Source organism: Octodon degus, unplaced genomic scaffold, assembly GCF_000260255.1.
Source record: "Octodon degus isolate 3935 unplaced genomic scaffold, OctDeg1.0 scaffold00195, whole genome shotgun sequence".
NCBI lineage: Eukaryota > Metazoa > Chordata > Mammalia > Rodentia > Octodontidae > Octodon > Octodon degus.
The window spans coordinates 3,991,371-4,008,145 of NW_004524771.1; the positions used below are offsets into that span (position 1 = coordinate 3,991,371).

The following is a 16,775-nucleotide window of genomic DNA, read 5'->3' on the forward strand; positions in this document are numbered from 1 at the left end:
CACTGCATGCATCTACAGTCATCTATTCATTTCCATGAGCCACATCCAGTGGCTACTACACCATCAGCTTAGAGGCAGAGCCTGTGCCTGTCATATTCCCAGAACTCTGTCCAGCACACAAGTGTGAGATCAATGTTGCAGAAATGAATAAAACAGTGTCCTGACTTCACACTTGCTCAAAGCAAATAGCCTAGCTTCTTAAACCACCCACTGGTTTTAGAACTATGTAGAGGGAAGAGTAACTGTGGTCAGAGTAACCACTCAGGAAACTGAACTTTGCACTGGAAACTATCCTGGGAATCTTACATCTACAGTGGTATCCTGATTCACAAACTCAATTCTCTGCACATTACCTGCTGCAAACTACACTGGACAAGACCCAAATCAAATTTCTCCATAAGGTCAACATTGAACCTAACCATTGAGTTTGATTCGGTTCTTGTCCAACTCAGATTGCAACCAGAATTGTGGAAAGAATCAGAGGCACCACACCACTGTAATTTTCTCACTTAATCCTCAAAACAGGGTTATTGGTGGAAATAATATCCAAAAAGCAGTTATTTCAAGCAGGAAGGAGAGCAATAATGAGTTCTCCCATAAACCAGCAGTATTTTAAAAGGTAAAGAGAATCAACATGTAAAACATACAAAATAGATAGGAGCACATTACAGAGAGAATACATGGAGAAAAGACAGGGAGAAAACAAGAGAGAATGGCCAGCAGGTCAGAAAAGCATGGCTTTAGCCTGCAGGAAAAATAAACAGACAAAAAAAGAGAAAGCAACAGAGGGAGAAGAAAAAGCAGAAGGAAGCTTGGTAGTGGAAGAGCCCAGAGGGAAAGCTAGCATCTAGTCTGATTGGATTCAGTTTCTCAAGTCTCTGGGTTCATCTACTTCTCTATCAACTCCACACCCAAACAGGATGTCTCAGTCCCTTGAGTGAAAAAAATAGTTGCTCCAGGCTCAGCCTCTCAGATTCAAGAGCAGGAAGAAAAGGTGTATGAATCCAACTCTGAAATACTAGCAGGACTATGACTTTAGCAGTAGTAAAGCACAGTATATCCCTGCCCCAGTGGACCTTGGACACATACCTTGGGAGGGGTGTCATGGGTCCATATAAATCGCAAGAGCTAAGGGATGGATAGAAGGTCAGAAAGAGTTACCCAAGAAGAGGGGAAAGGACACTGGGCATAAATATAGAGCCAATCCCAAAGATGCCACATGCCAAACCAGGACTTTAACCAAATTGATTTGGGCCCCAAAGCCAAGCCATTTCCACTAGCCCACACTGCCTTCCTCTGCTACGTAAGTCAGATCAGCAAGCTCTTAGGAAGTACTCATGCTCAACACAGGCAACTGTGATCACAAAATAACTCATGATAGCTCATAGTTAAACAGAAGACTGGCTACAGTTCACAGTAAATGTCATAAGAGTCTCAGAAATTAAAAGATCACTTTCACTAGATTTCCTTAGGGTCATGGAAAAAGAGCTGAATCTTACAAATAATTTAAATCTGGTCTAACCAAGACAAGGGGAATGAAATTTCTATAAAATGACATGGCACAAGCCAGGAACAGGATCATAAAGAGACCATGAAAAGGCATGTGATGAGACAGATGCCACTACAATGGAGCTTTGTGATGAGTTGCAAGGCCACTGCACATAGCTGAGAAGGTGAGAGACAGGTAGAGGACTATGATTAACACCCCCTGCAGACCCTCAGGGGGCCAGGTGATGAGTGGTTTCATAAAGCCTCTGTCTTCTTAATTGGTCAGGCCTGTTTGATGATAAATTCTGAGCCCAAGTCTGGATTCAAAAGGGGAGGGGGGAAGAGAGAATAACCTTGATTAACTCAAGATGTCTACCACTGACCAAAATTAGAGAGTGCTGGCATATTTGATCATCTTGAACTTCATTAATTAGAAAATGATATCCTGTAAGGCAGTGGTCTAACCATTTCACTTTATATTATTACTTTTTGTCACTGTCACCAAATACCTGAGAAAAAAGAGAAAAGGTTATTTTGGCTCACAGCTTCAATCTGTGGTCAGCTAGCTCCATAACTTTTAGGCCTGTCATGAGACAGAAACATCACGGCAGAAGGGCATCAGGGAGGAAGTTTCTTGCCTCATAGTACCCAAGTAGGTAGGAGGGGAAAGACCAGAGAGGAAAGATAAGGGACAAGCACAGTTCCCAAGACCATGGACACATGATTCACTTCCTTCAACTGGGCCCTACTAACTAGCCCATTCAGCTATGACCCATCAATAGATTGACCCATTAATGACACCGGTGCCCCCATGATTTAACCATGTCCCCAAAGTTCCACCTCTAATGACTGCTGCATTGAGAACCAAGCCTTCAACACATGAGCATCAGGGGTTCGTTTTAGATCCAAACCATAACACACTTGAACCTGAGCACTGAAATCATCTAGGAAGCTATAAAAAAAAAAAAACCTCATTCCTGGGTCCTGCTTCTGATTTAATGGATCAGAGAGGGCCTGATGTGAGTGTAGCTAAGTAGTGAGATATGTTAAAGCACTCAGGACTATGCAATCCAAAGCCAATCTTGAGAACCACTGCTTTATTCAATGGAAAGACAATCTAGTAGCTCACAAGAAACTCATGAAGAAGAGCAGCTCTCCCCTCCACTGCGATTGCTGGAAGACCAAACCTATACTGTTGACAGCTCTGTGCCAGCACAAAGAGGGAACCTGGCTAAAAATGAGCCAACACACAGCATGCTGTAAGAGCTGGGGCAGATGGGCGCACAGGAGGAAAGCGTGCACAGCCGTTCCCAACTCTGCATTCAGTGACACAGTATTGGCAATTTGAAATCAACCACAGCAGGAGCATTAACACCATGGAAATCAGCAAACACTCTAAATCGGGGCCCTTCTTTTTTTCAGAGGGCTGGTTGTTAAACATCTGCCAGCACATTACTGCCAACATGGTAGCACATGCATACATGTTGGGGGAGGGGGTATCAAGTCCTCATAATATTACTTGAGCTGCTGGATCAAACTACCCTTGAAACCAGATATTCTTAGACTTTCCTTTTATTGCTTAAGCCAGATTAAACTGAATTTTATTTATTATTATTATTATTTCTAATGTGCTGGGTTGTTGCAGGGTCTCACTACATAGCTCAGACTCGTGGTGATCTTCCTGTTTTCAGCCTCCCCAGCACTGGGATTACAGGTGTGCACCACTACACCCAGACTGGCCGATTCAGCGCACCCTGGGGATGAAGCCGGCATGGCAAGTGATGCTGGGAATCAAACCATGGTCCCTGGGCTTGCATAAGCTTGCCTAAACAGGCACTTTAGTCCACTGAACTATCTCGCCAGTCCCTAAACTGAATTTTATGATTTTGTAACTTCTGATTTAATGAGTCAGGGAGAGGCTGGTGTGAGTGGAGCTAAGTAGTGAGATATTTTAAAGCACTTAGGATTACTCAATCCAAAGCCAGTGTTGAGAACCACTGCTCCACTCAGTGGAAAGACAAGAAGCAGGAGTTACACATAATCACAACTATATGGTGGAGGCATAACTGAAAGAGCAATTATGTGGGAGTACATAAAGAAGGATAAACTTGGGGCCAGGGAGATAGCTCAGTAGAATAAGTGCTTGCCTGGCCAGCACAGGGTCCTGAGTTCAATCCCTGGTACTGAAAAAAAAAAAAAAAAAAAAGGATAAATTTGAGTCATGTGTGGGTAAATGGATACTCTTCAAGACCATAATATTAAGTGAAATAAATCAACACAGAAGTTTAAATATTACATTGCTTTTCTTGTGTGAGAAACCCAAAGAGAAAATAAGGAGCAAAATGGGTAATATTGAGAAGTAGAAATAACATGTTCAAATGAGCAGGGGAATGAGGGAGTAGGAAGGAAAAGGGAAGGATATGAAAGGGGGCTAATAAAAAGAATAGAAGAGAAAAAAATGGAGACAAAGCTTTTTAAGTGGGGAGGGGAAAAAAGAGGGGAGAATAGAAAAAAAAAATTAAGACATTATCTACACATACAAATTCCCCATGATCATTATGTATGGCAAATATGTACAAATAAAAATAAATTTTAAATTATATGGGGCATAGCACATTGTTGTGCAGCACCAGAATCAAGGTCTGTGAATTCATCTACTGCTAAACTTTGCAGCTGCAATGGATCCAAAATCTCCTAAGTGCTAGAAGGGTAGGTCCTAAGGCTCCTGTTAGATTCGTATTTACTCACATGATGAATACGTATGGAACACATTCCACAGATAGCACATGGACATTGTCAGGTAAAATCCCTGCTCTTGTGAATTATATGTTGCAGCGTTAAGTACAGTCAATGAGCAAGAAAGGGAATAACAATTTTGACACTGTGAGTTATTGATAAATACTGTGTGAAGAGAAAGCACAATGATGGAATTGTGAGAGGGCTCAGCCTAAGACAAAGTAGTCTGGCAGAGGTGCTAACATATGAACACAGGCCAGCATGATAAGATACATGCAGACACTAGGATGAGCATTTCAGCAGAAGGGCAGTAAGTACAAAAAACAAGAGAGAGAAAACAGACTAGGAGACCTGAGGAACAGCCTGAGGACAACTGTGGCTGAGAGAGGGAGGGGCAGTGTTGGCAAGAAACAAGGGTGGAAATGTGGAATGCACTGAAGGCTGTCAACAAAAAATTTGGGTTGGAAAAGTACTGAAGAGTTTTTTTGTTTGTTTATTTTTTTGTATTTTAGGGAAGGGTCTACAGGGTGTTCACAGTCTCACTACTAGACCGAACTCCTACTGATCCGCCTGTTTAGGGCCACCCAGTCTCAATTGTTGTCTCAGCATCCTACCCCCCCCACCCCACCTCCACCCCTGTGAGGCAGGCCCAGGGATCAAGCCCCAAGCCCCTGCTTTGAGGCACTTTAATCCACTGCGCTATTTGGCCGGCCCTAAGAATTTTAGATAGTGATGTGATTAGGCCTTATTTATTTCCATGAGGCTCTATAGATGTCCCACTGAAGCCAGACCCACGGGCAGGCATGTACCATCCAGCCAGCTTTGGTATACTGCTTTTCCCTACAACCAAAGAAGACAGCCTCAAAAAAGGTATCTCAGCTGCTGCACACAGGGGATGAGAGCAGCAGCAGGCCATGCAAGTGGAGATGCCCTGAGCCTATAGGATATAGTTACCAGCTGTTATGATTGGTGTCTAGCTGGCCCCCCAAAGCCTCACACAGTCATGGGGTAGGCTTCTAGAGTTTGTGATCAATTTAAAATCCAATGTTGAGATTATGGGTATGAGTGCTACACCCATGCTGGGCAGATAGCCTGAACAGAATATAAGGAAGGGAGAGAGGCCTGCTCTCTGCTGCTGCTCCTCCTTTTCTGCTTTTCCTGTTTTCCATCTCCATGAGAAGCTGCCCTTCTGCCATGTGCCACTTTGCCTGGGAACCAGCTGATAATGAACTGAATGAAGCTGCTACAAAATGTAAGCTACCTAAACGTTTACTTCCTTAAGTTTGAGTGTTAAGTATTTTGTCCCAGCAATGAGAAAAAGTAACCAAGACACCAGCAGACCACCCAAAAACAGAGTAGGATCCTCGAACCAGTTAGCCCATGACTGCCCTTCACAGAAACAGGCCAATAATCTCCCCTGTCACATTCCAGGAGGCCCTGGGTGAGTGACAACCCCACCAGGACAGGAAGCACACACAGGTGTGGAACAGGAATTGATAAACATGCCACACCAGCAAGGCATGACCCACCAGAGAGGGGCAACTTCTAACTGTTTTGTTTCTGAAAACAAACTTTTTCAATTGTTTCCAAGCTTACCTTTCAGTCTGTATCCTGTTCTTACTGATTATTCCAAATGCCACAAGCAACAAGTTTTTCTCCTCCCTCTCCCCCTAAGCTTACAGAAGAGATACCAGAGTAAGAACCAGAGCTTGAGACTTCAATAGGCATCACTACAGAACAGGACTAGGGTAGATAAGACAGATGATGATGACAGAATACACTAAACAAGCAAGGATGGGAGGAAGACCTTCACAACACAAGAGCAGATACTGTCCACAAGGAAAGATGAATTCCAATAGAATAAGGGCAGTCACAAGGACATAATAGAGCTTCATCCAGTGAGGAAGCAACAGTTTGGAAATCCAAATCAAGCTTGAAAAGAAGAGCAGAGATGTTAGCGGAGCAATCATTCATATAACCAAGTCAGGCATGCTGGGTTCCAAGGTCCCAAAAACATGATCAGAACTTGGTTTCTTTTCACAGGGCAGCATCCCTTTCTGTGTACTGGTCACCTTCTTAGCTCATGTGGAGATAGGCTGGCAACAGTAGTCCCAAAAGAAAAGAAAAAAAAACAAAAAAAACAAAAAAAACTATGGTTTGCCTGCTAAAGCCGGACTCTAGCTAGATCCAGTCCAGCCGAGCCTGGTGCCAAGGAAGGAGTCCCACCTCCATCGCAGGCTTACAATGAGGGAGGACACTGGACATAATAGCAATTGAAGTCCCTGTGACGGCCACAGATGTCCATTCCACATAGGTGTATGGGGAGTCAACACAAACCACATGAAAATGACAAATTCATTCCTTGTAAAAGCCTCAGTGTGACTACCCCTAGCAGAAAATCTTTTTAGTATAAACAAGTTCCATTTCTCAGGCTAATGTTCCTATCAGAGTCAGGAGAAACCCAACACTTGCCAAGGTTTTCTTCTGTAGAAAAGAGCTTCCTAAGAATGCCTCTCTCTGTGAGCAGCCAAGAAGCTAGCCTCCCCAGCTGCATACACAAACAAGGACCACACTCACAGAATGACACCAAGGCTGTGGGGCCATACCACACCACTCTGCACACTTCACCTCTGACCTTGAGAGCAGGCTGGTGAGGGGAATGATTACCTACCAGGGCTGGCACTAGCAAGCCCAAAGAGACACGCGTGTGACAAGGGCAAGGGATTCCTTTCTTGGCCAGCACACTACACATGGGCCGATGAGAGAGGTGAGCAGACTTTCCCAACCTAGTGAGACTGCAAATCAAAGGCCACATCTCTCTCTGAGATGCAGATGTATGCACTGGGAGGACTTCCGACCATAAGACCTGTCCTTCAAAACACCAGCCTCCCACCACAACCTCTGTAAGATAATGATGATGATCTCCATACCTGTTAACAACAAAATAAACAGCTAAATTCAAGTCCAAATTTGCAATAGTTTCCTAGTGCCCCTATACCAAATTACCACAAACCCAATGGCTTAAAATAACAAAGATTAATTATTTAAAATTTAGGTCAGAAGTCTAGTATGGTCAGAAGTCTACGTGGTGGTGCATGCCTGTAATCCCAGCACTGAGGAGGCTGACACAGGAGGATCATTACGAGTCCAAGCTAAGTAGTGAGTTCCTGTACCAAATAGATGGATGGGTGGATGGATGGATGGATGGATGGATGGATGGATGGATGGATGATTTTTTTAAAAAAAGAAGTCTAGCATTGTAATAAGCTACAATAAAGTTTTCAGCAAGGCTGAGCTCCCTTCCCGAGAGCCTAGTGGACATTCTGCTTCCTTGATTTTTACAGTTTCTGTAAGCCACTTGCAGTACTTGGCTTGTGGCCCTACCTCCCTTTTCCCTGTGTATTACTCTAGCCTCTGTTTCTGGGTCACAGTTCCTTCATCTCTGACTCTCCTGCCTCCCTGTTATTTAAGAGCACAAGGCTCACACTGAGAACATTTGGACAATTCAGAATAATCTCCTCACCTCAAAATCTTTTAACTCAGTAACACATGAAAAGTCCCTTTTGCCATGTAAGGTGGTACAGTAACAGGTTCTTGGGATAGCATGGACATCTTCAGGGGACCATTATTATGTCCACCACAGTGTTTTCTATATCACAAACCCTGATCCCAGTATGTAATCTGAATTATGTCACTTCACATTTAATCGTCTTAACTTCGTAAGTATAAAAAGTAACTCTGGGAGGTAAAATAAGACAGTAAAAATAATAGTGACACCAGCTGAGCATGATAGCACACACCTGTAATCCCAGCACTCAGGAGGCTGAGGCAGGAGGATCACTGAGCATTTAAGGCCAGCCTGGGCTACATACAAAGATCTAATAATAATAATAATAATAACCACTGCTAACACTTCTGGAACCCTATATACATGCCTGGCACTATTCTAAGTGCCTTCTACATGTTCATTCATCTCATCTTCTGCCTAAGAGGACAGTGCTATTACTATCTCCATTTTACAGAGAAAGACTGCCGTGGAAGGTCACAGAGAAGCCAGATGGTCAGGATAGTCTTTGATGTCTTGACCACCAAAGCCACTAACCTACTAACACCCACCCTGACAGGCAGAAAGGATGGGGAGTGAGCAGTGTGTCCCAAATGTGTGTAATTAAGGCAGCTTTTCTCAAGGGGCATGTGGTAGGACTGGGACGAAGTAAAATCATGGAGACAGGAGCACAGCCACAGGCAGATCAGCCTTCCTTCCACTGACTCACCCTTGCACTAGATGGTCACGGCATTAGAAGGATCCTCACTCACTACACCACAGGGCTGCCCAGCCTGGCCGGTCCACCAGCTCCAGCAGAACCCAACTCAGAAGCTGCAGGCATCCTACCTCTTAGCAAAGGACCTCCATCCAAGAGCCATGTTTCCCTGAAGAGACCTGAATCATAGTTTTCACAGCTTCATTCTCCAATTTTTACTGGAGTGTGAGCTCAATTAGGTGGAGTTGAGGTACTAAATATGACACCCTATGGACTTTCTCCCCTTTGGTCCCCAGTGAAAGAGAGGTAATTCTAAAGACCCAACAATGCCTCACAGGGGAAAATGAGAGAGGACATCCCTGGGACTCAACCTGGAAAGCAGTGGACCAGAGGTGTGGCTCAAGCTACAGGTTAGGCCAGTCTCCAACCCACTATCAGTAATGAAACTGTTACTTTGATTTCTATTTGTCCAATTCCTGAATCTGTTTCTCTTAAAGAACTAAAGGTGAAAAGAGAAGAGCCATGATTCATTATGAATTGAAACAATCATGCTGAGAATGGTGGTACAAGCCGGTAATCTAACACCTGGGAAGATGAGACAGGAGGATCATAAGTTTCGGCCTAGCCTTGGCAATTTAGTGGAAAACTGTCCCAAAAATTTAAATTAAAAAAAAAAAAAAGGTTTTTAAGAGATGGGGATGTAGCTCAGCACAAAAGCTGTAGGTCCAATCCTCAATACCATCAGACACACACACAAAAAAAGCTGGTTGTTATATGAGAAGCACATCCCATGTTAACAGCTGCCTTCTCCTCTCAACCTGATACAACAAGCATTTCTAGTAGCTCTGTGATAAGCTGCAAGATAGAAACATAACCATGAAAAGATCCAAAAGTTGACCCTCCACTAAACCTAGAAACCTTTTTCTCTTCAAGTGATGGACCTCACCAACAACCAACCAGTTGCCCCATTCCAACTTACCAGCAGCCAACAGATGGGCCTCTGGCTTTCCACAATGATTGGCCCAGAGGAAGAACTGGCCTGAACATCAAGCCACGCAGCAGTTCTGTGGCTCATTACTGTTACCCAAAATGCTCCTGTCTATTTGATACAGGGTCTCACTATGCAGTTCAGACTTAGAATGAACCTCCTGTCTCCTCCTCTCTGTGATCAGATTACAGGGGTGCATCACCAAGCCCAGTTTCAGTGACCAGCACAGAGAGCCCAGGGATCTGGGGCCATCATAGCATGCAGTACTAGGGATCGAACTCGGGTCCTTGCACTTTCTAGGCAGGCACTTAGACTGCTGAACTATCTCCCCAGCCCACACCTGTCTATATATCTTTAAACGTTTGGTTAACATGGGGAATCCATTCTTAAGATAATAAGCAGGTCCTGTCTACACAGGCCACCTAGTGTCCAAGCCGAAGGGATTCCCTGCTCCCCAAGCTTTGCAGTGAATCACGAGGAAGCATCAGGAGGCTGGAAGCCAACTTGCCATAGACTTGTTTCAAAATTCAGCAATAAGACTGAAATGGAAACATGAATTTGCAGAGTGATCTCCTGCTCTTACCACTTAGGTGAAACTGCCCTCCACTGGCTTCCTGGAGCAGAGAAAGGGCATCCAAGCTCATTGATCTACCGTGTCCAGTAAGAGAGTTACAATAGAAATTTAATTGCTGTGCTAACTCCTCAGAAACAAGGATTCTCCTGCCGCACCTCTCATTCTGGGGGAAGAGCACAAACACAGTGAGATATCTAAACACAAAGGAAGGCTTGTGCTTTCAGCAAACCTTCTAATCTCACCAAGGAAAAACAATGCTGGAATGCCAAGCAACCCACTTTCATTTTGAATCACACCAGGAATTTTAAAAACATATATTTCAATCAATAAAGGCAGACAAAATTCTACCCCATAGTTGCTACATACAAATGATTTTTTTAGAAGGACTCTATTACAGTATGTGTCTAGGTGTTCCCCCAAAGCCTCATGCAGTCATGGGGCAGACTTGTGAATAATTCATGATCCAATGCTGGGATAATTGGTGTGAGTGCTACACCTGCCCTGGGCAAACAGCCTGAATGCAACATAGGAAAGGGAAAGAGGCTTGCTCTCTGCTGCTGCCCTTTCCTTGTTGCTCTTGCTGTTTTTGCCTCTGTGAGCTGCTGCCCGCTGCCATGTGCCACTCTGCCTTGAAATCAGCTGATTATGTTCTGAAACCTGCACAAACTGTAAGCTAAATAAACTTTTCCTTCCTTGATTTTGGGTATGAGGTATATTGTTCCAGCAACAAGAGAAAAAGACCTGAGATTCATAAAAAGGAAAAGAATGGGAATCTGAAATTTGTAAATTTAAAGGTTGCCAACAATCTATTCTAAAAGTTAAAGTTCATTTTTTCAATCCTAGAGGTATTTTTCTAAAACAAAAATTCAATAATGAAGGTGACAGTCTCAGAATAGCCCACAGGAATCCATCTACCTCTGAAAGCAACTGAGGCTTCATTTTTTTTTCATTCTTTTCCCCACCAATGAACTTATAGTTTTATAAACAATTTTCTCCCAAAAGACATAAAGAACCTTTAAATAGAACTTACAGAGCCAGAAGGCATTTCTATGTCCATCCCCTACATCAGGAGCCAAGGGCACCACAGGTCCAGAAGGGATTCTCTCTTTAACCTCATCCTGCCCTGGCTCCTCCAACTCCAAGACACTTGGAAACACTACAGCCCAACCAGTTCATAGTCAAAGATTTCAAACACTGAATCCAAAACAAATTGGGCTTAAGGAATAAATGCCAATCTCTTAGAAAACAGATGACATCATTTAAAACTATATCAAAATTCTTCAAAGAAGGCTAGTATGCAACATTAGAGTTGCTTTTTTAGAACTATTTTTAAATTGACAAAATAATTGCACACATTATATTATTCCTAAGAGAAACTACAGCATTTGGAATCCTGCCCCTGAAATGCTCCTTTTGTATTCCTGAGACTCTGGCCAAATCTAGGGGTCAGTGTAAGCAGAACTTCCCAGATATATATCATCAGAAGGACACTGGAACTGGGCAAACTAGTATTACCTATAGACGCTATCTTCCTGCCCATATGCTAAGTCCTTGAAACACTGATCATATGATAGAACAATGCAAGCCATGATGTCACTGCTTATGTAGTTCAATCTACAAAACCCCTTCTGTGGTAACAGGGTACAAACAGCACCAACAAGTGCTGCAGTCCAGCCAGCTGCCAATAGGTACTCTAAGTACTTTCTGGTGAATGCTTGCCCAGCCCGTTACCACTAGACCTCCAAAAGGATGATGCTAAGTATGCACCTCTCACATACTTGCTGAGTGACACCTGCAGAGTTTGCATCCCTCATGGATTTCCCAACCAGTGCCATTGTTGTGTGTGTATCTCTGGAAATTTTCCTGAATGGTGCTATTGCTCAGTATGCACCTTGCAAGTGAAGCTGTTGGCCTCCCATTAGCTTCTCCTGGACCTCCTTCCTTGCCAGTAACAAGTAACCCTATCCTTGCCAGTAATATCAGTTAGTAAACCTTAAACTTTATGTCTCAAAAGCTGGCTCTGATTTTGTTTTCTCTCAGCTACCTATTCCACTGTGCCCCAGCACTCATGGGCTGTGGGCACCATTTTTGAGATATAATATGATAATCTGACACATGTAATATGCAATGATCAAACCATGAGAATGGGCTGCCTTTGAATAAGGCTGCTTCATGGTACACTGGAACACAGTAGGTGCCCATTATCATTTGTGTAGAGGAGTGAACTGCACGACTAGGTAAGCAGCAACAGGGCATCTGGGGCACACTTGAGGATTCTCCTACTTGTGTTAAAAGAGGATTTGCAGGTATGGTGTCATTGACCTAAATTATACAAAGAGCAGTAATGGTATCAAGATAAGGGAAGTAGTGGAATATGCTTAATATCTCCCCTCCATTTAAGAGCTATTTCAACTGCATCCTAAAAAGACTCGCATCCAGCTTTGGCTCAGAGCATTCAAGCTGCATCTGAGGAAATGGAACTTTCACACCATAAGAAACCCGTCTGTACTCTATAGGTTCTGTGTGTGCATTTGGCAAGGATCACTTCAAAAATTTCCAACTCAGAAATGTATCTCACAGTGTTGAAGCTGAGAAATGGTGCATATTTGTATTCCAGCTCTAGGGAGGCTGAGCCAAAAGGATGGCAAGTTCAAGGCTAACCTGGACCATAGAATGAGAACCACACTCAAAAAAAAAAAAAAGACAAGCAATGCTTTTTTTCCTAGATTTTTTTTATTATATATTTCACAAAAGGCACGGTCCTCATGTCATCACACACCTTAGAGTCATGGGTGAAGATATATTAATCTTGAGTCCTATTGCAGAGCCAGATTCCCAGAGATAGGTTGGCAAAGAGGCATATATAAATACGTTCCCCAGGGAACTCACTTTGACATTAAAGTTTAAAAACTTTATAATACAAAGAACCAAAATATGGAAAGAAACATCCAGGGTTTCTTTGCATGCTGGATACATGTACAAGCCTTGCTGGCTGTCCTGAGCTTCCCATTTAAAAAAAAAAAAAAACTTTAAAATAGAAGAAAAATACCTAATTTATCATAGTTACTGAGTCAGATGAACATGCACTTAAACTTACAAGGGTAAAGAGATAAATAATTTTCAACATATGTAGTGAAAGGCTAGGGACATTGCTCAGTGGTAAAGTACTTGTATGGCATGCACAAAGCTCTGGGTTCAGTCTCTAGCACTACAAAACAAACCATGCCAAGGGGTAACAAAAGGAAAAACAAAAAGTTAGAAAATGAAAGCATAAATATCTCTGCACAATGAAATGCATTTAGAGCACAATAGTAACATCTGCACAAAAGGCCAATAAGTCTAGACAGGAAGCTATGCTTAAGGCAGTACTGGTGGGCACAAAATTGTTACAGCAACAAACCAAACATGAATGTAGCAAGGCATATGACCAAAACACCTCTGCAGACATGTTCATCCTGTCATACAGAGATCACATGAAATACACAAGCCTTAAGGAAAATTCATGTCACTATGCAAGCCACATCCAGACTCCAATCCTGTCTCCAACAAAGAAAAATAATACCTACTTATTACACACTGGGTGCTATAGCTGGGAATGTCCTGCACTGTTTCAGTAAACCCCCACATTGACTGCATGATGGTTATGTGATGCTTCCTCAAGTCAAGGGCAGACTTGCAAGCTATCCTTTGTTAAAATGCCCATCCTTTTAAAAGAAAGTTCTGTTGTAATCAGCCAGCTGAGGACCACAAGACACTCAGCAAAGTTGAAGAACGTTTAGTCACACTGACCTGAAGGACATTTTAGGAGAATGAGAGAAAAATGCATGGCAGCACCATGTTATCTGTCAGGTGTTTACTCTTCTGTTTACTTGTGCTTCTGATTAATATAAATAATAATTAGCTGAATGTTATTCAGTACTTATTCTCTGGTACGCATTATGCTAGATGTCCACATAGACTGCCTCATCAGGTGGGTGCTGCTAACTAATTGCATTCTACAGAGGTAGAAAATGGAGACAGATGTTAAAGAAACATAACCATTCCTCCACTCTGGCATTCTGTGGCCATACTCCTTATCTGATGTGACTTAATCATTTCACATGACTCCCTACCACACAAGTGTCTAAAGATTTCTACACAGAAAATTTTCTAAGTACACAAATGATATGACTATTTCTAATAAAATTTTGGCAGTCTTACAATATTAGGTTTCATTTAGCAAAAATACATAGCAGTGTTTTCTAGCTAATAAATTTTCTGGAATCCTTTCCAGCACCATTTTTGTAATTCATGTACATATGTGCTCAACCCCATTGAGTGTCTGCTCTGGGCCAGGCACAAGGGTTAAAGAAATGCTCACCCTTCCCCACCTAGGCTCAGTCTCCTCCTCACCTTCAGCTGTTTGACCTTCTCTTTTCAGCATCTGGACAGCTCCTACATATTTCTTCAGCTGGACCTTAAGCACCTCGTTTTCTCTGCAGGTACAAGAATGTTAAAAAACATATTTAAAACTTGGCAAGTTAGGCCTGAAGAGGGGCGGAGGAGAGGTCTATGTAAAGAAAAGCACATGATGTACATCTTATAAATATTAATATATTCTCATATTTCAGAGATCATCACTGAAGAAAGTCACGTCACCAAGGGTGTGTTTGTGGAATAACTTTACAAATTTTCCTTTCAGAATGGGACTAACTACTTCCATTACCCACAAATTTGGAACACTGCCACATGCTGTGCTCAGGCTGTTTGAATTTACCAATCTGTGCCTATTCAGTGTTAGGCATCCTGCAATAGAGTCGTCATTTGCAGAACATATACTAGTCACTCACTGTATGTTTACCTAGGGAATACTTTTACCAACTATCATATGTATTAAACACGATGGGCCAGGTATCTTGTCAAATTATTTTCTTTTGTTTTCATTTTTCTTAATGTATTTGGTTGTTAAAGGGTCTCACTACACAGCTCAGACTCACAGTGGTCCTCTTGTTTTCAGCCTCTCTGATACTGAGATTACAGGCATGTGCCACTTCGCTCAGACCTGTGGCTGGCTCATCCCACCCTGGGGGCAACATGGATGAGGCATGTGGTGCCAGGAATCAAACCATGGTCTCTGTGCTTGCCTAAGCAGTCACTTTAGTCCACTGAGCTATCTTGCCAGGCGCCACATGCCAAATTCTTATACATCATCTCATAAATTCTTTCCCAGACACTGACACAACTCCCATTTTATAGATGAATAAACTAAGGCATAAAAAAAAAATCCCCAACCCCATAAAATTATACCATCGAACACAGAACCCAGTCTAAAACAAGAGTCTGGAGACCCAGTCCTAGCCTAGGCCCTGTGAGTGTGTGGGAGAGCTTCCAGCTATCCGGCGCCAGCGGGACCCACTGTTCCCAGCCCAGGCGCAGTGTGGGTGAGACCCTCTTCTAGCCCCTTGGGACGCGCCCCACCACTCCGCAGCACCACCCTCACCCTGCCTGCTGAGTAGGAATCTCTGCCGCGATCCAAGAACCCCCAGACCCAGACGTAGACCAGGCCCGGTGAGTGTGGGAAAGCTTCCAGCTATCCTGTGACGGCAGGACCTACTGGTCCCAGCCCAGGCACAGCACAGGTGAGACCCTCTTCCACCCCCTTGGGACACCCCCCACCACTCCGCAGCACCTACCCCGCCAAAAAGGAATTTCTGCCGCATTCCGGGAACCCCCAGATCCAGTCCTAGTCCAGACCCGGTGAGTGTATGGGAGAGCTGCCTCTCCCCCCTACTCCAACTTGTCCCCTAAAGACTCAGATCAGGCCTGGCATGCAGGCCTGGGGTGAAACCCTTCAGCTGCAATCCCTGCAGAGAGTGTACGGGACAGAACCACCTAGCTAGTCCAGGAGCAGAACATCTTGCCAGAGGGGCACAATAGGTTCACCCCCAAGGGCATCAACAGGAAGGAACTGAGCACACCAGCCAGACCCAAGGTAGGCATAGCTGGATAAATCAAAACTTTGTAGATATACACCTGAACTTCAGTAGGTGCTAAGGTTATAACTGCAACAAAGATCTACAACAAAGGTCAGAAGACAATGCTACACAAAATGACAACGAGAAGGAGCAAAATACAATCTCAGAACCCAAGCCTACCAGTAACAAGTGCAGAGGACAGTAAGACAAAACAAATTGGGAATCACACAGCTGAAAGCAATGAATCAACAGCTTCTGAAATAAAGAAACAGCTGCAGAAAGGTATAGAGGAACTCAGATTGGAAATGAAAAAAGAAATCCCTGAATTTATAACATCTGCAATAAAGAATTAAATGCAGAAACATATGGAGGAAACCCAATGCCCACACAGAACAAGTGCCGAGGACACTAGCTCAGCTCAAATGGATGAATTAATAGTGTCCATAGTAAATAAGCAACAGCAGAAAGTCATAGAGGAACTCAGAGCGGAATTCTTTTCTACTAGCTCAGATCAAATGTATGAATTAATAGCACTGACAGTAAGAGGAACTCAGAGCGGAATTATTTTCTGAAATAAAAAAAGAATTCTCAGAACTCATAGCATCTGAAGTAAAGGAGCAACTACAGAAACATAGGGAGGAAACCCAATCTGAAAAAAACACTGCAGTAAAAGAATTTATGACTGCTTCTAAAGAAGACATTGATTAAAAAAATAGAGGATATTAGAAAAATGACGGATTCCTTGAATGAGCAATACAGTAAAGAAATAGATC

General features: G+C 43.1%; 1 protein-coding gene across 2 annotated transcripts in view; it reads right to left on the minus strand.

Moving 5' to 3' along the window:
- The window catches only part of Snx29 (sorting nexin 29), a 626,724-nt gene that overhangs the window by 345,075 nt on the left and 264,874 nt on the right, over positions 1-16,775 (minus strand). For both annotated transcript variants that reach the window (XM_023704394.1, XM_023704393.1), the window contains one exon: positions 14,441-14,523. In XM_023704394.1, the coding sequence (XP_023560162.1) occupies positions 14,441-14,523 (83 nt within the window). The remainder of the gene's footprint in view (positions 1-14,440; positions 14,524-16,775) is intronic.